The 27,487-nt window shown below is 49.6% G+C and overlaps 1 protein-coding gene across 1 annotated transcript in view; it reads left to right on the forward strand.

Annotated features, from left to right (window-relative positions):
- The first annotated feature begins 19 nt into the window (after positions 1-19).
- Positions 20-27,487, forward strand: part of WIPI1 (WD repeat domain, phosphoinositide interacting 1) — a 32,070-nt gene continuing 4,602 nt past the window's right edge. The window contains exons 1-10 of the mRNA XM_047081526.1: positions 20-149; positions 5,719-5,801; positions 7,177-7,346; positions 12,214-12,310; positions 22,062-22,159; positions 22,772-22,864; positions 23,561-23,631; positions 24,456-24,563; positions 25,808-25,972; positions 26,718-26,825. Of these exons, the coding sequence (XP_046937482.1) occupies positions 70-149; positions 5,719-5,801; positions 7,177-7,346; positions 12,214-12,310; positions 22,062-22,159; positions 22,772-22,864; positions 23,561-23,631; positions 24,456-24,563; positions 25,808-25,972; positions 26,718-26,825 (1,073 nt within the window). The 5' untranslated portion in view covers positions 20-69. The remainder of the gene's footprint in view (positions 150-5,718; positions 5,802-7,176; positions 7,347-12,213; positions 12,311-22,061; positions 22,160-22,771; positions 22,865-23,560; positions 23,632-24,455; positions 24,564-25,807; positions 25,973-26,717; positions 26,826-27,487) is intronic.

Here is a 27,487-nt window from a genome sequence, read left to right on the forward strand (position 1 = left end):
CGGCGCCAGCGGGCTGCTGAGGTGGCTGTCGCCGGCTCGGAGCTGCGGCTTCCCCGGGCCGAGCCCCCGATGGAGGCCGAGGCCGCGGATGGCCCCCCGGGCGGGGTCGAGGCGGCGCTCAGCTGCTTCTCTTTCAACCAGGACTGCACGTAAGCCGCGGCGCCTGCCCTGCGGGGAGCTGGGGGGCAGAAGTCGCGAGCAGGGGTCTTGTCCTGTCGGCCACTTGTAGCGGGAGTGGCGCGGGCCTGCGCCTCCAGAGGGCCGCGGCAGCGCGGCAGGGGCGGCTCCCGGCCCGCACGGTCCGGGTGGGCTCCCTCTCCCCCTGCGGGGGTTCGAGCGCCCCCACCCCCGCTGTGGGCTGAGGGCCAGGAGCGGCCGGCCGAGCACGAAGGGAGGGAGTTCGCGGGCGCAGTGGGGCTGAAGAAGGCTACGGATCCAGTGGGGGCAGAGGCTAGTGCCCCGAGTGGGGGTCTCGGGAGGAGGGGCAGAGGCCAAAACAAAGGAGATGGGCGAGGAGGGGGAAGTTGCAAGTTGACCCCAGGCGAGGTTGTTGGGGCCCAGGAAGATGAGAGTACAGGAAAAACTTTCCCATTTGTCCTTGAGCATCTCAACGTGGCATCTGGGCAGGGCCTGGGACAAAGAGGCAGCCTATCCGTGCGGCCAGGCCAGCCCTCGTCCCAGCCCAGCTCGGGGCATCTCGCCTTTCCACCCCCTCTCACTGTGTTCACACAGCCCCCTGGGCGAGGCAGAATCCTCTTCTCCGAGTCCCCGAGCCCTTTCCCGGGCCCCGGCTGCCTTCTCTGAGAAGCGCGAGCTCCACCCTGTTGCTTTTTGAGTGCACTTGTAATGTTTCACTTCGATGTGCACATTTGGACTTTGGCCAGAGAGTTAGAGGCTGAACCGTATTTCAGACCTCTCAAAGAGTCCGTCCTTTACAAGTGAACGCCTGCTTCCTTACCTCTTTGCGTGGAATTGTTAGACGCCAGTCCTGGGGACCATATGGAATAATCTCTTGGGAATGTGCACCCCGAGCATCAAGCAGGGATGACTACTTTTCCAGGTTCCCACTTCCTGCTGTACCAGTTTCTGTCGTGTTCCTTGTTTGGAATCGGCTTCAGGCTGTGCTTTGGCTGCCTGTGACTGGGCTGTGCTAATATTGAACATTCATTCACTGGTGTAATTAAGGCCATCCTGTACCATAAGTAACTCTGGCTTCCATTCCCTTTGTGTTTCTGTTTAAAAACACCCTATGCCAAACAATATGCCTTTGTTCGAAAAAAAAAAAAAAGTATGTGTAATCGGGTAATTGGGTAGCTGGACGGCTTGGTTAGATGAGTGACTTTTAAGCCTTTTTTGACCACAGTCCACAATAAGAAATGCATGTTACAACATCCCCTGATACCCACATACATAGACTGTCTCCCAAAGGTGATTCATTAAATAGTGTTTACTCTTTCTATATAGTGTGATACCTTCTTTTAAAGCTGTTTGTGACTCATGAGCTGTTTTTAAGATCTCCTCATGGGTTGAGACCCGCAGTTTACAGAAATGATGGTGTAGATAAAATTCTGACATTTTGTAAGAAGCATTTTGCAAGAGAGGATGGCTGTTGAAATGCCAGAGTGTTTTCCTTCCCAACCGAACACAGGACAAGGAAAGGAGTCAGTTTGCCAGTTCACAGTAAATGTTCGAAATTCATCAGATTTTTTTTTTTTTGAGTGGGGTTAGTTTTTACTCTGGGTGAGTCCCAGCTTTCTATGGCACTTGGGTAAGAATATTATTTTCAGAGCTGTTGGGCACTTGGAAAGTTAATTTCCTTCGTCTCTATGGTCAGTTCTGTTTTCTTGGATGAAGGCTTTGCTGGACAGCTCTGTCTCACCTATAAATAAAAGTTTTTGTCAGAGTCAGTTGCTTTGAGCCACAGAGGATATGACATTGGATTTTAAAATAAGTCAAGCCCCTTACGTATGCATTTAGGAGTGTCAGTGTGTCTTTCTTTGTAAGTGCAGGCTGAGTTTGGAATCCAGTAGTGCAACTAACCTTTACGAGTCTTCTTTGATCATACTTGATGCGTGGCACTGTGCTAGGCACTGTGGGTACATTGTTTCATTTGACTGGCGGCACATATTTGTCCCAAGCTCTATTCCTGTGAGAGGTGATGAGAATTTATTTATTTTTTTTTCCTGCAGGAAGCCCTTATGGATAAAATAGGATTTTAGTCTGGATTCCTTGATTCAGCCTCCTTTGTGGCCATTGCTCAACATTTAAAACACAATAGTAACCACACTGCTATTTTTTCACGTATAAAATTCTTCTGGGAGCAGGCCTTCTGTTTGAATTTTTTTTTATTTTTATTTTTTAAAGACTTTATTTTTAAGCAATCTCTACACCCAACGTGGGGCTAGCAGTCACGATCCCGAGATCAAGGGTCACACGCTCTACCGACTGAGCCAGCCAGGCATCCCTGAAAATTATTTTAAATTACCAAATCTTTCGGTTAATATCACAAGACTCTCATTACATTTTTCCCTTACTTACAAGCTTTAGAAACCTCAGTTGCCGCTAAACTTGTCTATATTTATGTGAAAAAGTCCATGTGAAGAAAGTTTAAAGACAGTAATCACTACAGAGCATATCAAAAAAGTTTTTTGAATCATAGAATAAAAAGGAGGTTTTTAAAGTGCAGGTGCCATTGACACATGCAGCATTATATTTGTTTCAAGTGTACAACCTATTGTGATTCAACATTTGTATACATTGGGAAATGATCTCCACAATAAGCCTACTAACCCATCTGTCAACCTACACAGTTAATGCAATATTACTTATTGTATTTCCTGTGCTCCACGTTCATCCCCATGATGTATTTATTTTATAACTGGAAGTTTGTATTTCCTGATCTCCTTCACCAATTTCATATCCCACCCCCCCAAAAAAAACCCTGTCATCTGGCAACCACCAGTCTATTCTCTGTAACTATGAGTCTGGGTTTTGTTTTGTTTTGTCTTTCTTAGACTCCACGTATAAGTGAAATCATGTGATATTTGTCTTTCTCTGTCTGACTCATTTCACTTAGCACAGTGCTCTCATCCATGTTGTCGCGAATGGCAAGATTTTGTTCTTTTTTATGGCTGAGAAGTGGAGTGTGTGTGCGTGTGCACACGCCCATGTGCACGTGGGCACGCATGCCGTGTCTTCTTTATCCGTTCATCCACTGCTGGGCACTTGGGTCGTTTCCATATCTTGGCTGTTGTAAATAACGCGGCAATGAACATACGGGCGCGTACATCTTTTCGAGTTAGTGTTTTCACTTTTTCTTCTGAAAGATACCCACAAGTGGAATTGCTGGATCATATGGTAGTTCTCTTTTTAATTTTTTGAGGAATCTTCATGCTGCTTTCTGGCGTGGCTGCCCCAGTTTGCATTCATACCCATAGTGCACGAAGATCACCTTTCCAACACATCCTCACCGACACTTGCTACTTCTTATCTTTTTGATAACAGCCATTCTTACAGGTGTAAGGTGGTATCTCATTGTGAATTGGATTTGCATCTCCCGGATGATCGGTGATGCCGAGTGTCTTTTGATGAATCTGTTGGTTATCTGCACGGCTGCTTTAGAAAACTGTCAATTCAGATTCTTTTCCATTTTTAACCAGGTTGTTTTTTTGTTATTGAGTTACATGAATTACATATTTTCCTTATACCTACAAAGTTAATGCAGTATTATCTACTGTATTATATATTTATATATTTTTATAAATAAAAATATATTTATAAAAATATATTTAAAATATTTTATATGCACTTCATATATATTTACATATTTATTTTATATATTTATATATTTGTTTTATATTTTACTTACATAAAATATATTTATATGTATTTATTTTATGTATATTTATATACATTGAGTTTATATATATTTATTGTATATATATTTTACATATTTATTACATATACTTCTATATATTTGTTTTACATATACTCAAAGATAATATGTATTTTCTTATTTTATATTATACCATATACAGTATATATTTTGGATGTTAACCCCTTAAGGGACATACAATTTGCAAATATTTTCTCGCATTCAGTGGGTTTTTTCATTTTGTTGATGGTTTCCTTTGCTGTGCAGAAGCTTTTTAGTTTGACGTAGTTCTACCTGTTTGTTTTTGCTTTTGTTTCCCTTGCCTCTGGAGTCAGAGCCAAGAAACATTGCTAAGACCCCTGTCAAGGAGCTTGCTGCCTATGTTTTCTCCTAGGAGTTTTATGGCTTCGGGTTTTCCGTTCAAGTCTTTAATCCATTTTGAGTTCATGCTTGTATGCGGTATAAGACAGTAGCCCAGTTTCACTCTCTTGGCTGCGCGTGGCCGTGTTGTGAACTTGTAAGATGCCGGGGGCGCGCCTCTCGCCTCTCCAGGTGCTGTTGGTCATCCTTGACGCTGCTCCAGCACCTGTCCCGCCCCTCAGGTCAGCCCCCCAGCAGGTGGAGGACTGTGGGACCCAAGCAACTACCTCACTGATTGAAAGTTGACCGCAGCCTCCTCTCCCTTTGTCCCGGGGAACAACAAACGTTTGGGTAGAAAAAAAACAATTCCAGGGAAAACCACATGACCTCCTCTTTTTTATTTTTAGGCTGATGAAACAAGAGCCTTGGCCATCAGGCTCGCCCCAGTCAACTGCTTATATTAGTATATGCTTCCCTGTGCAGAATGGATCTTACCTTTTCAAAGACCTGCTTCAAATGAGGAAGCTGGGCTAATTTTTAGTCCACTTAGGACTATTTTAAGGTCTCTTTCGGCTCTGACATCCCATTTTCCCAGGGTGGAGGTGCTCCAGGTCGGAGCACTTTTTCTAAGTGTGCCCCGTGTGAGATTTTGCTCGTCGCTGAGGTGTTGAGGGCAAAGCGGGAGGGATCTGGATGGGGGTCCCAGCTGCGAACAAAATGGACTCGTCTGCTTTCATCCTGTGGCCAAAGAAACTGGCCAAGGAAACGGTCTTTCTTTATCTATTGGTCGAAAGTGAAAAAATAAGAAAACAAGATTTATTTAGCCCATACCGTTCCAGATGTGTTTAGTTTTTGTTTTGTTGGTTGGTTGTGATACTAGCTTTGTGGAACGTGGTATACAACAGAGTTTTCAACCCTGGCTGCACATTAGAGTACTTGAACTGAAAAAAGAAAAAGAGAGAGAGACAAAGAGAAGGAAGGGAGGGAGGGAGGGAGGGAGGAAGGAAGGAAGGAAGGAAGGAAAAGAGAGAAGAAACGAAAAAAAGAAAAGAATCCGATTAAATAAAAAGCTCAGTGTTGGAGGTGCCGCGATAGACAATCATCAGTATTTTTTAAAAACTTCCCAAGTGAATTTAATGTACATCTAAGGATGAGAGCTACTGGTAAAAAGCATCTGCGGTGTTTTCATGGAAAATGATGAAAGGAAGCATCCACTAAATTGTACCTACTAATGACTGTGCCTACTATGACCGTGTGTTTATTTTTTAAGCAAAAATAAATAAAAAATTGACCTCTTGGCAAAGTACCTCTCAGACAACCAGAAGACCCCTGATCGTGTTGGGAGTAGTGCAGGATGAGTATTCTTATGTATTCCGTCTTTCCTGTTTCCCACCTGGGAAAGCACCGTCCCTGGGAGGTTTGACTTTCCTTCGATGAGTTTCAGCTCTCTGAACCTCATTCCCACGTGGTATTATCTTCCACAGATCCCTAGCAATTGGAACCAAAGCCGGTTATAAGCTGTTTTCTTTGAGTTCTGTGGAGCAACTGGACCAAGTCCATGGAAGCAGTAAGTGTGTGTGTGAAATCCCGGGGACACCGAATCCTTCCTCTAGACTTTAATCTGCGGTGCTCCTGAGCTGTCTGCATTTTTCTCCCGTCACTGTCAAACCGAAGGAGTCAGTCATTTTCAGACTTAAATATAAATCATTGCCTCCACTTGGCTTAAAAAGTAAAACCACAAGTAAGCACTTAGATTTGGCAATAGCTTAGGTAACCTTTTCTTTTTATATTAAGAAATCCTTTGTTTGAAACCTCGTCGTTAAACTTTTTCGTAGACTTTTATGCACAGTCATCAGTTTTGATCATTGTCCTATCAGAAGGTCACTTATGGGTTTGTCTTTTTTTTTTTTTTTTTTTTTTTTTTTCTGTCATACTGGCACTGTAGAATGTTGGTAACATTCATTCGGTCATGGAAGTGTTTTCTTTGTTTTAACCAAGCAGTGCTATCCCATTTGCATAGATCATATTGAAGATGTTGGAGTACTCTTAGTGATTATTACAACAAAAATTAGTTCTCTTAATATCTCAGGGTAAGTAATAATTTGTGTCATCATAATGGAGAAGAATATGCAGTCTTTGGATTTCCTGGAAAGAAAGTGGTTTGGTAAATGAACACATTGGGTCGCTAATGTATTTGTAAGATGTTATTTTTATTATGCCGTTTTCATGAATACTTTGCTCTGTATCTGTCCTATGTTATTCCCTATGGGTCCTGCCTAAGCACAAGGAAGGCACGCATCCGAGAAAGAATGTTCTCAGAAAAACACTGAGGTCTCTACCTGTGGGAGCTCAGGAGGCTTACTGACTGACCTTCTTCCTGAGCACAGACGCCCTTCCCTGGTCATCACGCAGATTGTCTTCAACAGGAAAGGGATTCCAGACAGGACCAGGGAGGGGAGCAAGACAGGGAGGGGCACAGATGTAATTCTGTTACTGCCCCCACCCCACCATGGCTGTCCCCATGGCACCTGCTGGCCACAAAGACCAGAATTCCGGAAGCAGGGATTCCCCAGAGTAGTCAACCCTTGGAAACCTCTCGTGGAGAAAGGGTGGGCCGAGACTGTCCACACCTCCCAATATAATTTCCAGAGTACACAGTGGTGCCCTAGAGACGATTCTGCCCCACGGAAGGCACCCGGGGAAATCTCTGGAAGACCTGACTCTGCCTTCTGGTCACTAACGTTTTCTTCGGGTCTTGGAAAGGGCTGCAGAATCACTCCCTTGGGAAACAGGCAAAGCTTCACTGTAGGGGAAAAAACCAGTCACTGCGAATGTGTGCTAATCTACGCGAGAGACGTAGAGGCCTCTGGCTGACTGGTGTGAGCTGGGCTCGGTGCCCGGAGGCCGAAATCTGTGTCACCTCAGCCTCCTTTCCCTCCCAGACGAAATCCCGGATGTCTACATCGTGGAGCGCCTCTTCTCCAGCAGCCTGGTCGTGGTGGTCAGTCACACAAAGCCGCGGCAGATGAACGTCTATCACTTCAAGAAAGGCACGGAGATCTGTAATTACAACTATTCCAGCAACATCTTGTCCATAAGGCTGAACCGGCAGGTGAGTGGGGGGAACCGCCCGGGGTTGCGAGGCTTCTGCTAATTGGCACCAAAGGAGAAGATGAGTATCTTTACAGATGAGTGTTTCTAAAAACAAACATCAGATGCCCAAAGGGATTTTAATACTCAGGCCTAGTATTATGGGGCCATCTCGAGCCCACTCCAGGCACCTGTTTCAGGGATGTGTCCTCCCTGGTCCTTCTGCCTCGTGTTCTTTCTCCAACGTTGGCCACTGGCAGAGCGAACCCCCTTCCGCTGGACGCGGGCTGGGTGGAAGTCCGGCTCTGACGCTGTCCCGTGAGCTAGTGCAGGGGCACTGAACCCGGAAGAACATCTCTCCCTGGTTTGGTTGGGCCCTGGACGGCCCTGGATGGTGGCATCTGTTGCAGACCGGCAGTAATGCCTCTCAGAATGAAACCCCTGAGGATGAGTGTGGCCCCCCCGGGCTAGCTCTGAAGGCAGTTGGAAAACTGACCCTTCTCTTTGTCTCTCCTTGGGTTTTCCCAGCAGGCCAGGTGCCCAGCCTCGCGTCCCACCTTTGTTTCTCCCAGCTCACCCTTACAGATCATCCTTGTAGTTTTTTCTTTGTCAAAGGAAGGGTTATTCTTATCTCAGATCTACCATACATTCTCTTTAAAAATCGAAGTTCTTGTTAAATAAGTATATGGGGGTATTAGCAGAGTTTCTCTTAAGTTATTAGATTTTATGGGCGCCTGAGTGGCTCAGTCGGTTATGTGTCCGATTCTTGGTTCCGGCTCGGGTCATGATCTCACAGTTCGTGGAGCTGACAATACAGAGCCTGTTTGGGATTTGTCTCTCTCTCCCTCTCTCTCCTCTGCCCCTCCCCTGTTGACGATCTCTCTCTCTCTTTCTCTCTCAAAATAAATAAACTTTATTAAAAAAATTATTAGATTTTTAAATCCTATAAGGGACAGGACTGTATCCATTTTGTTCACTTCTATAGACCTTGTAGAAAAGACAGTGCCTGGTAGAAAAAAATTGCTCAACAAATACCTGTTTCCCGAGTGCCTATTAATTAAATAAATAAACAGATAGATTCTTTATGTGACCGTGCAGATCTTTCTACCCAATTCAATATCCCCAGGATGGTGGAGGCCATTGCATTCAGCAAGAACATGGTTTTCTTCCTTTTACCTAAACTATTAAAAGCTAATAATTTTTTTTTTCAACTTTTTTTTTGTTTGTTTTTGTTTTTTTTTTTTTATTTATTTTTGGGACAGAGAGAGACAGAGCATGAACGGGGGAGGGGCAGACAGAGAGGGAGACACAGAATCGGAAAGAGGCTCCAGGCTCTGAGCCATCAGCCCAGAGCCTGACGCGGGGCTCGAACTCACGGACCGCGAGATCGTGACCTGGCTGAAGTCGGACGCTTAACCGACTGCGCCACCCAGGCGCCCCGCTAATAATTTTTTTTTAACAGATGAAAACAAAGTGCTTTCTTCCGTTTATGAGAAGGAAGAGATTATTTCTTTGAGCGCGGGCTCTTGGCCAGGGAGGGAAAGGCAGTTGGAGAGTTTTCGACTTGAAGGCTTTTAGCCCAGTTCTTGGCCCAGGGGCTCTCTCTGGAATTGGTAGCACATTGAATACAGTAATAGCCAGTAGATGAAAATTAAATCTCCTTTTTTGGCCCCTGATTGTCTTTTTAAGGTTGCTTAAGCAAAAGTCCTATAGAGATCACAACCCTCCCATAGTACGTACGGTATTTATTTCTATGATTTCTCTCTTACTTGCGCCCTGACATTGTCATCAGCAAATGAGACGAAGGATTACTCAAGCGTCCGAGTCTGCTAGCCTTTCGATGCCACCCTGTCCTCAGTATAATGCCCATGGCTAGTGAGGGCCTCCTCCCTCAGCTTCTTTGGAATGCCAGTGAACCTAGCATCACTCTGCCACCAATGGCCAAGTTCACTGGAACCTGCTTACACCTCTCTCTTCTTTAGCCTTTCTTCTCCTAAGAAGATGGTTTGAAACAGGTCTGGCGGAACATGTTTGGGCTTTGCTTTTCTTAAAACGAACAGGCTTGGGCCTTAGCAACTTTTGGGTTGGACACCTGCTGCAGCACCCCCCCACCCCCACCCCGTGCCCCGCGGGGCCATGGTTTTGTGATGCCCAGGCTCTGCCGCCCCCTGCAGGAAACGAACAGGGTGAGAGTCGCACATCCTGCCCGCCGTGGCCCTCCTTCCATCAGGTCTTCGGGCGGTGCAGTTCCTTTTTTAAAAACAACAAGAAACCATCCTTTTTTGTGGAGGGAGTTACGGGGAGAGAAAATCCCTATTTTCTTCTAAATATATAGAGAGGAAGAATATTTAGTAATTGTGGTATTTTCCATTGTCGGTTGGTGTTATTCCCCTTGTCCTTAATTGAGGAAATGTGTCTTGTGGAATAAAGACGACACCCCCGATATATTTCCATCTGTAAACTGTGACAGTGCTTGGACCATCTGTTCCGAGAGGCCCTGGTTATCCAGATGAAGATTCCCTGGATTGGAGCCTCTGAGGCTGCATCTAAATCTGTGGTGCTCAAGGGCAGACACTATAAATATATGTTTTTTAATATTTATTTATGTTGGGGAGAGCGCAAGCTGGGGAGGGGCAGAGGGAGGGGGACAGAGGATCTGAAGCGCGCTGAGCGCTGACAGCAGTGACCCCGATGGGGGCTCGAACTCACCAACTGTGAGATCGTGACCCAAGCTGGTCAGACGCTCAACTGACTAATCCACCCAGGCGCCCCTAGAAATATTTTTGTAATCACTAAAAGGAACTGTTACTTCTAAAACCTGAAAGAGTCGATGAGAGCGAAAGTGACCAGGAAGGAGCAGGACTGAAGTCCCACCCAGGGTTCTCCTGGGACTGAACACTGGTTGCTAAAGAAAGCGGTTTCTACGGCCACGTTCACCCCAGAAGCATGCGGGCACATGAACTTGGGATATGGTGCCTCCTTTTTCCGCCTCGCTGTTATCTCTCTGTTTCCCTCCCATTTAATTCTTATCTGTGGCTGGCAGGGGTCACCTGAAGTTGGCCAAGTGGACCACAGAGCACCTGGTGCCGTGAGAGTTGGTGGGAAAGATGTGGACGGGTGGGATGAACCGGATGTAGAGGCATATGTCGCGGACCCGCTATCCTGGGCCCTGGGTGTGGGGATACAGGAGGATATCGGAAACCTAAGAACATGCGCATAGAGTACTGTAGTCCAAGCCAGAGTAAGTGCTGGCAAAAGGCGAAGTGATAGAGTGAATCAGGGAATGTATATTTCACAGAGAAACGCTAATGTCTGCCAACAATTCTGAGGCCCTGTTAGAATTATTTTTTTACCCCTAGGCACCCAGACCTCTGTGCGGCCACAGAGCCTTAATGAAAATCGAGGAAGGTGTTTACATTTTATTTTTCTGCCCGGTAAAGGTGACGGTCCCCATTTTTCTGAGCTATGAGAAGTCCTACTGGGAAAACCGGGCAGGCTTTTCCCTGGAGGAGAGCCTGTCAGGGTTTATTGGGGGGGTTTTGTAGTATTTTTAGGTGCCTTTGTCTCCAAGTGTTGTCTTTTAGGATAAAAGGATCTGGCCTGAGAACAGTGGTTCTCAGACTTAGGTGTGCATCAGAATCACCCGGGGTACTTGTTTGAAACCTCCCAAACCAGAATTTCCAGGGATAGGCCAGGCCTTGCCCCTCAGGTGCTCGGATGCCTCCTCAGAGCCTGAGAACCACTAGCTTAGAGGAAAGCGAGTCGGATGTGTGTAGGGGTCATGGGCAGCTGCTCAGAGTGTGGAAAGAGCTACCCCACCAAAACTTCCTTCCCGACAGCCCCTCACCAGCACCCAACGTCTATACTGGTGCTGAGCTATGTGTTCCGTCCCTTTACGCACCCAACGTCCACCCCGTGGCCTGTTTCCACTCGGTCGAGAGCGTGGCCATCGGGAGGAAACCCTACGCCTGGAAAGCCTCATTTGAAAAGAGAAGGGTCTCCCTGCACTGGAAAGGGGGGCCCAGCGGAAGGAGCCGGGCACGGGGCGGGGGGGGCACCTGGGACAGGAGGTACACACAAGGGCGGAAGGGCTTTCCAATTCCCTTTACGAGGGCTGGAGAGAGTATGCAGAAGTGGGTCTGGAGGAGACTTGAGTCGAACGAAGGTAGAGCTGGCGATTCTTCGGAGGGTATGATACCTACGGTCGGCAATACAGAGGGAGCAAAGAAACCCACGTCTGTACAAGAGGGAGGCTTCGTTATGAGCGCCGAAAGGGAGCCTGTTTGGTGGGAACGGGGACCAAAAAGATTACCCCCAAATTGTCCTAAATGGCAAAGGGAGTCTGATCAGGAAGTGTCCGGGAATCTCTGTGCTAAAGAGAGGGAAAAGTACCCCTCCCCGAAAAGAACCTCAATCTCTAAATGAGAAATTTTAAGATCTTGTATTTTATGCTTCTGTTCAGGTGCACGTGCACGTGTGTGTGTGTGTGTGTGCGCGCGCGCACGCGTGTAGACGGGAACATAATCTTCACATGGATTCTCAAGATCCTACCTCCCTTACTGGGGCTCCCGGGTGGCTTGGTCGGTTAAGCGCCCGACTCTTTGATTCAGGCTCAGGTCACGATCTCACGGTCCGTGAGTTCGAGCCCCGCCGTCTGTGCCGGTCAGCACAGAGCCTGCTCGGGATTCTCTGTCTCTCTCTGCCCCTCCTCTGCTCTCTCTCTCCCGTGCACGCCAAACAATAAGTAAATAAACATTAGAAACAAATTCTGCCTCCTTTAGGCGGCTTGGAATCAAGTCAGGGCTCGCACGAAAGATGAGCGATTTCGGCTTGGTCGGCTTCTTTCCGAGGACCCGGCCCTGTGGACTGATGGGTCTGTGTGCTTACAGAGGCTGCTGGTGTGCCTGGAGGAGGCCATCTACATCCACAACATCAAAGACATGAAGCTCCTGAAGACCATCCTGGATATTCCTGCCAACCCATCAGGTGAGCCCCGGAATCGGGGAGGGGCCCCCCACAAATCCCGTAAACGGCGGCTCCTTTCACGGACGGGCTGGATTCCCTCCTCAGTTGAAAACCCGAAGCAGTATTTGTGGGGTCTGAGTCCTGGTGGTGCTCACCTCGGCGCTTTGCATTCGTGGGGCCAGATTCCAACTATATCAGGCCCCACGTCCTCCAGCACAGTGGCGTGGGCACCACGGCAGCCTGCGAGAAACCCCTTCCGTCTGGGACCCACTCTCAGCGAACGTGTCAAGGCATTTAAGGCAGACGGGTAGGAGGCTTCATGCATCTGACGCTAAAAGGTGTTTACCCCTAATTATTTTCTGTGGTTGTTCAGGGCAGAGCAGGTGTAATGCTCAGAAGCAGGTCTTGACTTGGCGTGTCTGCACGAGTAGGAGAGAGGCCGTGAGGAATGCGTTTTATGAGGTTACGGTGAAATCTCTCTACTTGGGCGATGCGCTAGGATATTGGTTTTGAACTAAACTCTTCAGATATAATACCGTTTGGTAAGTTCCTCGTGTTAAGAATGGGAACTGATTGGTCTTGGTAGATTGAAAGAGCAGATGACTTCCCCAAGCTAGAAGTCAGCAAGAGGGGCACCCGGGTGGCTCCGTCTGTCAAGCGTGCAACTTGGGCTCAGGTAATAATCTCGCGGTTTGTGAGTTCGAGCCCCGAGTCGGCTCTGTGCTGTCAGTGCAGAGCCTGCTCCTCTGTCTCCCTCTCTCTCTGCCCCTCCCCTACTCATGCTCGCGCGCGCGCTCTCTCTCTCAAACATAAATAAACATTAAAAAAAAAAAAAAGCAAACGAGAAGGAAGTCCGTTGTGCGGGAGGGCGGGGAGTCGGAGTCGTCACACTAGAATAATTTGTGCGTCCCGTGATTCAGGTTAACATTTGTAAACTATATTGTAGTTTCTCAGTAAGTGACTGCTTCAGTTTACAGTAGTCTCCTAATTCTTTGACTTTCTGGGAATTTCAAGATCCGTACGGCCCAACCCAAGTCACTAGGCTCTTTGGGCCTCAGTTTGTTTGTTTGTTTGTTTGTTTTTATCTGTAACATGGGATATAGTACTGCCCATCTCGCAGGATCAGCTGAGAATTACAAGAGGTTGTGTTTGTGAAAGCCACGCCCCCACAGGCTGCCACTCGGTAAGATCTCCTATGCCTCCTCTCCGCCCCCCCTTCTCAATTACACAGATGGCCCTTTGCGGCCAGCTTCAGTGCTTTCAACTCTCAGCTGTGAAAAAAGAGATTTTAGAAGATCAAAGCAGGGCGCCTGGGCGGCGCAGCTGGTTGAGCATAGACTCTTGACTGGCTCAGGTCATGATTTCAGGGTTCATGAGATCAAGCCCCACATCGGGCTCTGTGCTGTCAGCACAGAGCCCCCTTGGGAATTCTGTCTCCCTTTCTCTCTGCCCCTCCCCCACTTGCTCTCTATCTCTCAAAATACATAAAAATGAACCTTAAAAAAAATAAATGATCAGGGGCGCCTGGGTGGCTCAGTCGGTTGAGCGTCCGACTTCGGCTCAGGTCGTGATCTCGCAGCACATGAGTTCGAGCCCCGCGTCGGGCTTTGTGATGACAGCTCAGACGGAGCCTGGAGCCTGGAGCCTGGTTTGGATTCTGTCTCCCTCTCCCCCCCCGCGCCCCCCCCCCACTCACACTCTGTTCTGTCTCTCAAAACTGAATAAGCATTAAAATTTTTTTTTAATTTTTTATTGATTTACTTTTTTTTTTTTACATTTATTGATTTTTGAGAGACAGAGTGAGACAAAGTGAGAGTCGGGGAGGGGCAGAGAGCGAGGGAGACACAGGATCGGAAGCAGGCTCCAGGCTTCTGAGCTGTCAGCACAGAGCCCGACGCAGGCCTTGAACCCACACACCGTGAGATCGTGACCTGAGCTGAAGCTGGACGCTCAACCGACTGAGCCCCCCAGGCGCCCCAGAAAAAAAAATTTTTTTTAAATAAATAAGTGATCAAAGCCATTTTGGCCGCTCTAAATTTCTGTGAGATGATGACTTTAAGTGAAGGAGCTACAGGCCATCAGTGTTTTGTTCTAGGAACGTGAGGCTGAGCTGCTCTGGAAAACGTACGTGTTGCAGAGGCACCGTGCACCTGCTGCCACAGTAGGTGCCGCCAGGCACAGATGCACACACCCAACAGGGACCCCAGATCTAGCCCACCGGCCCCTGGAGACCGTGTGCTGGGTGACACAGCCCAAGACAGGGGCTCCGGCACCTTGCGGGGCGAGGACCCAGCGCGGGACCCTGCGGTGCGGACAGTTCAAAGGAGGATGTGCTCTTCCCATAGGGCAGGGGAGGTGCTGTGGAATCTGAGCAGAATGCATGGCAGGGGTGGGGGTGGGGTGGACCTGAACTTGACCTTGACAGATTGGGGGCAGAGACCACCCAGGCGGCCTGGGCTCTCCATTTCTCTGGAAAGGCCGCACAGCCAGCACCCTCGCCAGTGGAGGGGCCTGTGTGTTAGCAGCGGTCAGTTTCACGTGCTTCTGCGGGGACACGCTCGGCCTGCCTGCAGGACTGGCCCCACTCCTCCCAGGAAAAGCACTTTCTCCCGACCTACTCTTAATGTTTAGCAAATGTAGCTGTTTTCCTTAGCTCAGAAAAGCCCTTGGTTGCCTCACTTTTTGCAGTTTCAACGGGGAGGAAAGAAGGTTGGAAAGGGTGGGCCTTTTGTGTTTTCTGTTAGAGAGAACGGGTGTTATTTGTAAAGGAATAATTTTATCTCGAGAAAAGTTAGAAACAGTGGGAGGTGTTTCTTCTGTCCCAGATAAACGTCATGAATGGATTCAAGGGCACAGTTAGCATTTCCTTCTGACAGACCACGCACGGGTGGGTCGAAAGACCAAAATATGTCTTATGACACTTTTGATGTTCTTTGGAGAGATAGCCCAAGACTGGTTCAAATGCTGAAATTTATAATTAGCATCTCAACTTCCACCGAGCCCCCTTTGTGCTCCAGTAAAACGGGGATGATAACAGTTTACTCCGCAGAGTCATTCTGGGGAGGATTAACTGAGGGCAGGGAGTGAGCGAGAGCAAAGGCACGGAGGGCTCTCCGGGTCAGGCGGGCTCACTCACTAGCCCAGCCCCTGCCCGGAGGGCAGCCTGACACGGTCAAAGTGGCACTCGCAGTGACGTGCCCGGTTTCTTGCTCAAGAACAGTCAGCAGACTCTGAGCTGTCCAACCCAGGAATATAAAGTATTCAGTGGCCGGGAGTCTCCTTGCTTCTCATTCCCTCATTTATTTATTTTCTAAATGAAAATATAAGACAGGAACTCCGGCTCTTGGTTTGATAACTCCTTATTGGGTACACAAAGGAGACAGAGTCCCCCCGTCCAATTGGCCGGAGCACACGGATTCTGAGTGTATTGAAAACTAGTGAATGCCAAATAAGTGACATACACAGAACTCTACCCTTGCTTCTACTCAGTATCCAGTGCAGCTGTGAATTTCCTTCCTTTTGTCTGTGTTCGTGTTGTGGCCATTCCTGTTGTGTCAACGATTGCAGGCTGTTTCCTTTAAAGAGTTTGGCCAGTCGGGGCTCAGAGTTAATTTCCTGCTAGCACAGCAGCCTGTGTGCTGAGCAGTGAGGGTGGAGATCTCCATTCAGATCCTGCCAACTGCAGATCTTAACGACCTTCCACGAGTACTGAGGGAGCAGTCTAGACCACACAGCAGTGCGTGTAACAGAACAAAGCAGCGGTTTATACCCCAGCGAGTGCGCTTTCTGAGAAGGGTAATACGGATGGGGTAGATGGCTCTCCGTTTGCAGTCACCCAGAACATTTGCAAACACAGAGATTTCTTTCTATTTTTGAGAACTGGAAAACATATGCTGAGACAGTCATCAACCCAGAGGGAACCGCACTGTATAAATCACTGTTAACTTGCACTATAAATACCCAGGTGAGGATGATTTAGAATCCTAGGACTTCCTTCCAATTCCAGCCGAGGACCCTGTTGGTCCTTGCACTGATAACAGGCACTTCTTTTCCAGCCGCGGAAGAATCACAGCCCAACAATTTCAGGGAAGTTACAGCTGCCAGTGATTTATGAGAATGTGTATCCATTCTAAAATAAATCCAAAAGCCACACCAACACCTAATTCCTATATAGAAAAAAGACTAAGAGAAAATATGCTCAAATATGGAGAATAGTGCAAAGCCTCTGAGTTTTAGAATAATGAGTGATTTTTTTTTTCTCGCTTTCTATTTTCTGGACTTTGCAAATATTTTTACACTATGACTTTTCTGTTATAAAATGTTATCAGAGACAAAGCTTATTTCCTTCCTCAAGAGGGCTTTATGTGACATCTGTGATGGAAACAGAAGACGGGTAGGAAGGTAATATCTAAGCCTGAAGGAAACTCTTTTTTTTTTTTTTTTAATTTTTTTTAACGTTTTTATTTATTTTTGACAGAGAGAGACAGAGCATGAACAGGGGAGGGGCAGAGAGAGAGGGAGACACAGAATCGGAAACAGGCTCCAAGCTCTGAGCCATCAGCCCAGAGCCCGACGCGGGGCTCGAACTCACGGACCGCGAGATCGTGACCTGGCTGAAGTCGGACGCTTAACCGACTGCGCCACCCAGGCGCCCTAAGCCTGAAGGAAACTCTTAATGCTCTCCCTGGGGGGCTTCAGAAGAAATAAAAATGCATTCTTATAGCTGATTGGATTTGGCTGAGAACTGGACCATAGGAAACTGAAGGAACTCACAGTAAGCATTTCTGGGGACCTTCATTAAGTCCACAAAGGTTGGTGTGCAGGGTCCCTTGGCTAAATTGAAGTGAGCCCAGAGATGTGAGCCCGGAGGCGAAGCTCTCAGATGAGTGGTTATGTGTCAGAGTATGCCCGTCCCTGGCATCATCCTTTCCCTGTTAGAATCTAGGGTCACTCCACTCTCTATTAGACAGTACAGAAAGTTCGGTGTCGGCTGAAGAAGTTGAAGCCTTTCCTCCTTTCTGGGATGTTTGCATTTAAAAATTTTTTTTTTCAACGTTTATTTATTTATTTTTTTGGGGACAGAGAGAGACAGAGCATGAACGGGGGAGGGGCAGAGAGAGAGGGAGACACAGAATCGGAAACAGGCTGTCAGCCCAGAGCCTGACGCGGGCCTCGAACTCACGGACCGCGAGATCGTGACCTGGCTGAAGTCGGACGCTTAACCGACTGCGCCACCCAGGCGCCCCATGTTTGCATTTTAATAACAACAACAACAAAAAACTCTGAAGTTCACTTCACACTGTCAGAATGGCTTTTATCAAAAAGACAGAGATACAAAGTGCTGGCAGGGTGTGGAGAAAAGAGAACCCTCGTGCACCGTTGGGGGGAATGCAAACTGGTGCAGCCACCACGGAAAGTAGTACAGAGGCTCCTCAAAAAATTGAAAATAGAACTACCTTATGACCCAGAAATTCCACTTCTGGATATTTATGTGAAAAAAAAAAAGAAAGAAGAAAGAAAGAAAGAAAGAAAGGAAAAGAAAGAAAAAACATTAACCCAAAAAAGATCACCTATAGACCCGTGTTCATTGCAGCATTATTTACAATAGCCAAGATGTGGAAACAACCATGTCCACTGGGTGAATGGATAGAGAAAATGTGTGTGTGTGTGTGTGTGTGTGTGTGTGACAGAGAGAGAGAATATTTGCACATATATATGTATATATACATACCTATATATATATGCATATATGCATATATACATACCTATATATATATGCATATATGCATATATATATGTGCGCAATGGAATGTTATTCAGGCATTTAAAAAGAACTGTTGCCATTTGGGACAAAATGGATGGGCCGTGAGGGCATTATGGGGAGTGAGAGACGGAGGCGGGTGAAATGGACAGAGGGGTGAAAAGGTACGAAGTCGCAGCTGTCAAGTAAATAAGTCACGGGGACGTCACGTACAGCATGGTGGCCGCATCGCTGAAAGTTGGTAAAAGATCTTTAAAGCTGTCATTGCGAGAAAAACACTTTCGTAACTGTGTGCAGTAGCAGCTGTTAACAAGACTGAGCACGGTGATCCTTTCACGATGCAGGACAAATAACAGACCATTATGTGGTGCATCTAAAACTAACATAACCTCATCTATGTCAATTACACGTCAATTAAATTAACAAAAAACAAGACACCGAAACACGAAAGGGCAACTGAAAGTATCTGTCCAAGCTCTCTGCCCAAATACCTCCCGTTCTCCCCGCCACAAAGATGGGCCTTGATATCTTCAGGGAGAGGGTGTCAGTAAATGAAGACTTCGCGTCTTAGAATGTCAAAGCTGGGAAGATCGCTGTAGCCCCTTCAGGTCGCGAAACATGAGCAGGTGGCCTCCAAAGCCCTCCAATGACTCAGCCGGGGCCATACAGTAGATGGCAGGCCTGAGTCTTGACTGCCCGTCCTCAGCCTAGCCCTGCCAAACGGATATTCTTAAAACACTGGCTTTTTTTTTTTCTTAGCAGCGAGGTTGAGCCCTAATTCACATGCCGTGTGATCCACCCACTTTAAACGGTGCACCATTCGATAGCTTTTAGTATAACCATTACCACAATTTGAGAACATTTTTCCTCACCCCAGAAAGAAACCCCATACCTTTTAAGCCATCACCCCCTGGATCCCCAGCCCAGATAACCCTAATCTACTTCATGTCTGTCTAGATTTATCTATTCCGGCTGTTACACGTAAGTGGAATCGTAATACAAAATGTGGTCTTTTGTGACCTGCTTTCACTTACATATTAGAGCATGTATTCATTCTATTGTCTAATAGTATTCCATCATAAGGGTACTATTTACCGCTATTCATGAGCTGATAGACATTTACATTGTTTCCACCTTTTTTTTTTTTTTTTTGAGGGGAGAGAGAGAGAGAGAGAGAGAGCAGGAGCAGGGGAGGGGCTGAGGAAGAGGGAGAGAATCTTAAGCAGGCTCTGTGCTCAGCACAGAGCCCCACACGGGGCTCCATCTCACAACTGTGAGATCATGACCTGAGCCCAAATCGAGTCAGATGCTTAACTGACTGAGCCACCCAGGCGCCCCCGTTTCCACTCTTTGACTCTTACGATGTTGCTACGAACCTTTGTATGCAGGTTTTTATGTGGCTGTACGTTTTCGTTTCTCCTGGGTACATACCTAGGAGTAGAATTGGGGGCTTATAGGTTACCTCTATGTTTAACCTTTTTTTTTTTTTTTTTAATTTTTTTTTCAACGTTTATTTATTTTTGGGACAGAGAGAGACAGAGCATGAACGGGGGAGGGGCAGAGAGAGAGGGAGACACAGAATCGGAAACAGGCTCCAGGCTCTGAGCCATCAGCCCAGAGCCCGACGCGGGGCTCGAACTCACGGACCGCGAGATCGTGACCTCGCTTAACCGACTGCGCCACCCAGGCGCCCCTATGTTTAACCTTTTTAAGGACTGCCAGACTGTTTTCCAAAGCCATGCCTATCTTAACCTTCCCAGCAGCAGCGTAGGCGGGTTCCAATTATCTGCCTTTTTGATTATAGCCATCCTAGTGGGTGTGAGGTGATATCTCATCATGGTTTTGATTAACACTGCCTTTATATATATATATATATACACACACACATATGTATATATACGTATATATATATATATATATATAATTTATTGTCAAGTTGGCTAACATACTGTGTCTACAGTGTGCTCTTGGTTTTGGGGGTAGATTCCCATGATTCTTCGCTTACATACAACACCCAGTGCTCATCCCAACAAGTGCCCTCCTCAGTGCCCATCACCCATTTCCCCCTCCCCCCTCCACCCCTCAACACTGCTTTTTTTTTTAAACATCGTGTTCAGAAACGTCCAGCGCGTACCCACCACATTTGTAAGATCTTAACTCTTTGGTGGGGTCCTCAAGCCCTTCCTCTGTTGCCACATCCAGTCTCTCAACCATCTCTTCTGCCGAGCAGCCCTGTGGGAACCCACTGCGCAGGCCGCCCCAACCTCCCAATGCGCTTCCCTCCCTTTTCACAAGTTTCACAAGATCACAGTGCCTTCTGCCTGCCAGCTGCTCTCGGAATTGCACTTGCGTGGCAAAGAGCCCGGAGGAGATGGGGCATTGTCGCCCGGGCAGAACTGGGGAGACATGAGAGTCCCTTCCTAAGGGTGGGGCTGAGAGTGATTGTGTACAGGCAGGGGTTGCAGGGTGCCGGGGCACACAGGTAAGGGCTCTGGGCCCCGTCACTTTCCTCCCACGGTTCTGTATGTCGAGGGCTAAGGGCACAGCCCTGGCTATGCCCTCAACAAAGCCAGAGAGCAGGAGGGAGGACCTGGGTTTCGCTTCTCAATGATAGATTTTTTTTTTCCCTCTGCTTTTCCCCCCAGCAGATTAGGTTAGGTACGTTTTAGCCTAAAGTTTTTAGTATGTAATAAACCCATTTAATATGCCGACTTGTCACAAAGATGTCAGTTGCAGTTTTTATTTAAAAAGATGTCTCTCTTGCCTAATCGCGAAGATCTTATGCTGCTAATGCTTTTGGTTCTAACAATTCTTTGAATTCACTTCTGTCAACGTACACTTCTACTATTAATCCAGACCATTGTTGTGAAAATCATTTACTTAAACGCTTTTCGGATTTACCCCCCCGCCTTGAGTCTCCTTATAAACAAAAATAACTTAGGTCGGCTCAATGGTGTCATTGGCTGTTTACCCTTCCAGAATATTGTCAGGGCATCTTCAATCCAAAATGTCCTCTTTCAGGGCACTTGGGTGACTCGGTCAGCCGGTTGGGTGTCTGGCTCTTGATTTCAGCTCAGGTCATGGTCTTGTGGTTCGTCGGGTCGAGCCCCAACTTAGGCTCCCCACGGACAAGGCCGAGCCTGCTTGGAATTCTCTCTCTCCCTCTCTCTTTGCCCCTCCCCCACTCGCACTCTTGCCCTCTCTCTCTTTCTCTCAAAATAAACATTTAAAAATTTTTTTTCAATGTTTATTTATTTTTGGGACAGAGAGAGACAGAGCATGAACGGGGGAGGGGCAGAGAGAGAGGGAGACACAGAATCAGAAACAGGCTCCAGGCTCTGAGCCATCAGCCCAGAGCCCGACGCGGGGCTCGAACTCATGGACCGCGAGATCGTGACCTGGCTGAAGTCGGACGCTTAACCGACTGCGCCACCCAGGCGCCCCTCAAAATAAACATTTAAAAGAAAGGCCCTCCTCCCTCAGATGAGCTTCCACCTCTGGGGGCCCCCATCTCTCTTCTCAAGGCAGGACGTTTGGCTTAGATAGGGGGCAGTTTCTAAATGGGTCCTTCCCCCCACCCTCCGCCTCCTGTTCTCCATCTTGACATGACTGGCCAGCTGCAGGTAATCGCCTGCAGGAAGGCTACGACATGCTGCCTTTTCATAGCAGGAAGATTTATTTCCGTGAAGAGTAACTTCTCTTACAGCCTTGGCGGGTAACGCAAGAGAAGTGGATGTGGTTTCAGAGCCCGGGGGAGTAAAATGGCAAGAAGAGCATTTTCAGTATTCTGAGTTCGTATTGCTCCTCTGGGGAGAAGACACGGCTGGTCGTGAGGTCATGAGGTCTTCCCCTGCGAACTTCAAGGGCGTAAATTAGAAGGTTTAGAAGAACCAACTCAAAAGTCAACATCGCCTAGGCTATTCCTCCCCTCGCCAGTAGGTGGCACTGGAGTCGCGCGGTTTTCAGATGCCCTTTCCAGGCCGGGTTTCATCCGCGGTTCATTCTTTGCAGGTCTCTGTGCCCTCTCTATCAACCATTCCAATTCTTACGTGGCCTATCCTGGAAGCCTGACCACGGGCGAGATTGTGCTTTACGACGGACACTCCCTGGTGAGCTGGCAGGGGCGAGGTGTGGAGGGAGAAGCCATCCTGGGTGGGGCGGGGGGGGGGGGGGTCTGTCCTGGCCACGGAGGTGAGGTGTGGAGGACAAGGCAGTAACATCGCCCTCGCTGCCATCAGTCAGTGTGACCGTGAGGCAGCACGCCTGGCCCGGTGAGACATCCACGGTGTGGCGGAAACTGCTCGCCAGCTGGCGGCCCACTGTCAGACTGAAGGTGTCCCGCTGTGCCATGTCACAGCCGGTGACAGCGTGCAGATGTTTCACATGCCCTGTCCCCTGCTCTCCGAGGCTTCACGGAGCAGGGCACGATGGCTGCGGGAAGTCACCCACTGCTGCGTGCGAGGACAGCCACGGCCGCATCGCCCGCGTGGGGCATGCGGCTGGCTGTCCGTCATCCCGAGGGCGGGACAAGGGGTAGCGACGGAAGGGCTCTGGAGGCAGAATCTAGATACACTCGGAAAGGATGAACGGCTTCTCTGGAAATGGCCGGTGGGAAGGGAGAGACAGGGCGCCCAGCAAATGAGGGAGGGTGTTTGGGAAGAAAAGAGAGAGGAGAGGGATCTTCCCCAGCACCGATATCCATTTTCCCTTGTTACCAATAGAAAACGGTCTGCACGATTGCTGCCCACGAGGGGACGCTGGCCGCCATCACCTTCAATGCCTCGGGCTCCAAACTAGCGAGCGCATCTGAAAAAGTGAGTTCACTCCCCGCACCTCGTGTTCAGGGGGCTCTCAGGTCAGGGTTCCACTGGATGGCTCCCTCAGGGCCAAAGACCTGAAGAGAGGACACTGGGGACAAGGACTGACTGGTCTCTGGACCCACTCGGAATCCATATCCGAGGGGAGTCTCTGACCCACGCACGCTGCGTAGACTGATACGTTTATTAATTCAACAGACCAAAGACCTGTGCTAGGCAGGATACGAGATATGTGGCACAGAAACTGGTGATCTTATTGAGAAACGTGTGTGCGCGTTATCCCTAGATGCAGACAGATTCCGCATTTCATAAGCAGTGTCAGCAAAATGTTGTGCTGTTCAGAAGAAATTGATCTCTTCTGACTGGAATGGTCAGGGAAGGTGATCAAGTTGAATTTCAAATGCCACGAAGCACAAGTTGTTTTTGACAGGTACAGGCAATGTCCTAGGAAGTCCGAGCATTTCGAGCAAACACACAGAGCCTTGGGGTGCAGGGTGGGGAGGGAAAAGGGACCCAAACGTGCCAAGAATTGCTTCTCTGGCAACGTACAAACAAAACCCCCCTATGATCAACTCTTTGTGCCTCCCCCTTAGAGACAGGTGTTCCACACCAATAAAACAAGCTCCCCTCTGAAGGGACGTCTCTGTCCGAGGCCATCAATGGTACGAAATGTCCACCTGCTTGCTTTCTCAGGGCACCGTCATCCGGGTGTTCTCTGTACCCGACGGGCGAAAGCTCTACGAGTTTCGGAGAGGAATGAAAAGGTCTGTGTTCACCGTGAAGCCCGTGTTACGGGACCCACCGGAGTCCCGCCCGCAGCGCAGGGCTGGCGGCCCGCCGGGGCAAGTGCGGAGGGTGGCTCTGTGCCCCCCTCTCCCCCGGAGGAGATATAACTGTACTTCCTCGGGTAACTGCCTTCGATGCCGTGCTGGGTGCTTCGTGCACCCGACAGCATGGCTGCTGGGTTTGCTCATTTGTTTGTTTGTTTGCTTGTTTATTCTGAGATGTGGGAGGGGCAGAGAAAGAGGGAGAGAGAGAATCCCAAGCAGGCTCCACGCTCTCAGCACAGGGCCCGACACAGGGCTCCACCCTGTGATCCCTGAGATCATGAGCTGAGCCGAAATCAAGAGTCAGACGCTTAATCGACGGAGCCACCCAGGCGCCCCCTCGGCTGCCGCTTTCACACAGGATTTCAGCCGTCAGAGCCCTGTTCCCGGGTGTGCGAGGGCAGCTTGCAAAGGAGAAATGAGAGGGCGAGCAAATCACCATCCAAAAGCAGCTTGTAAAGTGAATGGGCCGGGATCCTATCGGCTGCAGCGTTTGCAGCCCGATCGGTGCCCGAACAGCCGGAAAACTAACGAGATGCCAGAAAGGGGCAGTGCCTTGTTTCTTCCCGAGACAGGGACCCTTTACCAGTCCTCCCAACGCTGATTTCTAAGTGTGCGTGATGCAATGTCAAGGAGACCTTAGAACACCCAGACTCTCCGGGGCACATTCGGTTCTCTTACCAAGCTGGTTTTTGAGCTATAAAGCGATCACCCTCACGCTCCCGGCTCAGTAGTCTGTCTGTACGTCGCTGTGTTCCCAGGTACGTGACAATCAGCTCCCTAGTTTTTAGTATGGACTCGCAGTTCCTCTGCGCCTCAAGCAACACCGAGACCGTGCACATCTTCAAGCTGGAGCACCTCACCAACAGGTGAGTAACTGCCAGACGTACAACACTTGTCAGGCTGGAGGAGCCAGGCCCTGACTCGCCTGTGCCACCGCTGTCCGCACGAGCGACTCCTTATGAGTGCCACGCGCTCGGCTTTACTTGTCCTCACGGAGGTGGTGAGTGTCTGCCGGGAGAACCTCGGTGGTGGAACGCACGGGAGCGCAGACCCCGGGGCCGCCCTCCTGAGGTCACACCCCGCCTCTGCCCCTTCACGCGCTCCGAGACCCCGGCAGGTGATTTCCGCTTTCTGTGCTTTCGTACAAAATACTCAGCGGTGCGTCTCGGGCTTGTTGCGAGCGTTCGGCCTGAAGCGTGTGGTGTAGCGCCTGGCACACAACGGGCACCAATAAGTATTCGGCAGCAGCTATCGAAACAGTAACAGACGAACCACTGCCATCGCGCCCACTTTCAGTGCCTGTGACTGTCCCCAGCCGGGTGGTAACAGAGTGAGAAATAAACCCCTGTGCTTCTGACCTCCAGCCCGCGCTCCCCACCAAGCTCCGGGCCTGTAGACAAGGGGCCTCTCGGCAGGTGCTCCCAGGAGCACGCGGCCAGCCCGGTCCCTGAGGCGCTGCCCGGTGCGCCGAGCACGGAGGCGGCTGTGTGCCCCCACCCATTGTCACCTCCCGGCGACCAGTGCCCGCCCCCTCCCTCTGGCGGCTGCACTGGGATGACGTTGGAGGACTGCAGGGGGTGCACCGGGTCCCCTCGAGTTCTCCCTACGGCCGCGGCTCACCGGGGACCAGGGTGGCTTCAGGGCTGTAATCACACAGCGCCCGGGGCCTCCTGCCCGGAGGTTTGCTTCCCACTCAGTCTGGCCGGGGAGGCCCTGCCGCTGAGATCACGGCGTCTTTCCGTGGGCCCGAGCCAGGCTGGAGCTTAGTTTTGTGAGTCCACACGGCGATCTCATCTCGTGCCCTCGCCTGGCCCCCTTTTCAGGAGTCCGGAGACCAGACAAACCATCACCTGCAACTTTTTTAACGTAGGGAAGCGGTCGCATGGGGAAGCTCTTAACAGCTTCACAGTGGTCCTTCCGAAGGACAAACGAGCACTCGATGCCCTTTCAGAATTGCCAGAATAGCATGTCCCGAGCCGTTCCAGGTGGGCAGAACATTATGCTAAGGGCACAGTTCCTTCCCGCTGCGGTGAGCGCCGCTCACAGCACGGGGCTGTGCCGAGCGTTGGCCCGGTGCCCACCTCCCTCCTCCTGTGCCTTGTCCCCGCAGCCGACCCGAGGAGCCCTCCACCTGGACTGGCTACATGGGAAAGATGTTCATGGCCGCTTCCAACTACCTCCCCGCCCAGGTGTCCGACATGATGAACCAGGACAGGGCCTTTGCCACCGGGCGCTTGCACTTCTCTGGGCAGAGGAACATCTGCACCCTCTCCACGTACGTATGGCGCCACCCGCTGTCGCAGGCACCACCTTCTACGGCTCGGTTTGCCCAAAGCGCACAGGTCCCCGAACGCGCGCCAGGAGAAAAAGAAGGAAGGAGGCCCCGAAGAAGGGCCGTGGCCGTCAGCCCCACCCTCTCTGGTTGTCACGCGTGTTCTGGGGGGGGCGGCCGCGAGCCGGCGTGGGAACTTGAACCTTGTGGTTCTGCCGACGCTGTCTCGAAAACAGTTCCCGCTCTTCTAAGTAACTGTAAAAAGACTCCGGCTCCATAGGTTCCGACGCCTGTGGGGTCGACAGATGTTTTATCCAAGGGGTTTGAAGGAGTTTGTTAAGGAAGGCGAACGTTTTTTAAAAGTTCATAAAACGAGCCAGCCGATTTTGTCCTTTGTCCTTTCCGTCACGGTTAAAGGCAGAAACACGCATAAGCCAGAGGCCATGTCCCACTCAGGTCCGCTGATTTCCTCGGTGGCACCTTTCCAGAGTAATAGCAGACGCACACGTCGTTTGTCTCGTCCACACGGTTGTCTTCCAAGATGAGAAATAACCCTCGAGGTGGATCACTAGGTCATAATGCCAAGAAATAGCCAGAAACCCAGCATCTGGGGCCAGTGGGCCGGGTAAAGGGTTCCTGAAGGCAGGAGGAGCCTGGGGCCATGCGGTGGGGGAGGCTGTGTCATCTGAAGCCACCCCGGTTACCTGCCTCTGTTGAGGTCACAGCACGTATTTTACTTGGCTCTTAGGATCCAGAAACTGCCAAGACTCCTGGTCGCGTCTTCCGACGGACACCTTTACATCTACAATTTGGACCCTCAGGACGGAGGAGAATGTGTCTTAATCAAGACCCACAGGTGAAGAGACTAGTTTTCAGAAAGCCTCTTTAAGAGCTGGTTGTGTAGGGGCGCCTGGGTGGCGCAGTCGGTTAAGCGTCCGATTTCAGCCAGGTCACGATCTCGCGGTCCGGGAGTTCGAGCCCCGCGTCGGGCTCTGGGCTGACGGCTCGGAGCCTGGAGCCTGTTTCCGATTCTGTGTCTCCCTCTCTCTCTGCCCCTCCCCCGTTCATGCTCTGTCTCTCTCTGTCCCAAAAATAAATAAATGTTGAAAAAAAAAAAATTAAAAAAAAATAAAAAGAGCTGGTTGTGTAAAGCCGTCACGTGGCCAAGAACGACAAGCTTCGGTGCCCTGCTTGTCTGTCGTCCTGGCTGGTGTTCTCGGTGGCCCACTTCTGTGGGCACGCGCTCCTCGCTGGGCTCTACGTCAGGCACCCCCGCCACGCTGTGGGCTTCTGGAAGAGCTGCTGAGATGCATAATGTGCACTTGAAGAAGCAGAATGACTTCATACGGCCCTTTCCTCCTCATACGTTCCCTCGTGCATACTGGGAGCTCCAAAATGTGGGCCAAAGGGAATTGAAAAGCTCTCCTGACATCTGTGACCTCTTGACAAGGCGACCTCTTCCTGCTGTGACAGGACCCCACGAGCTGCCACCGCCCCCTCCCCTTGGCCCGCGGAGCC

This window comes from Lynx rufus, unplaced genomic scaffold, assembly GCF_022079265.1.
Source record: "Lynx rufus isolate CCGP_SWC_20201006 ecotype Redwood Valley unplaced genomic scaffold, mLynRuf1.p SCAF_18, whole genome shotgun sequence".
NCBI lineage: Eukaryota > Metazoa > Chordata > Mammalia > Carnivora > Felidae > Lynx > Lynx rufus.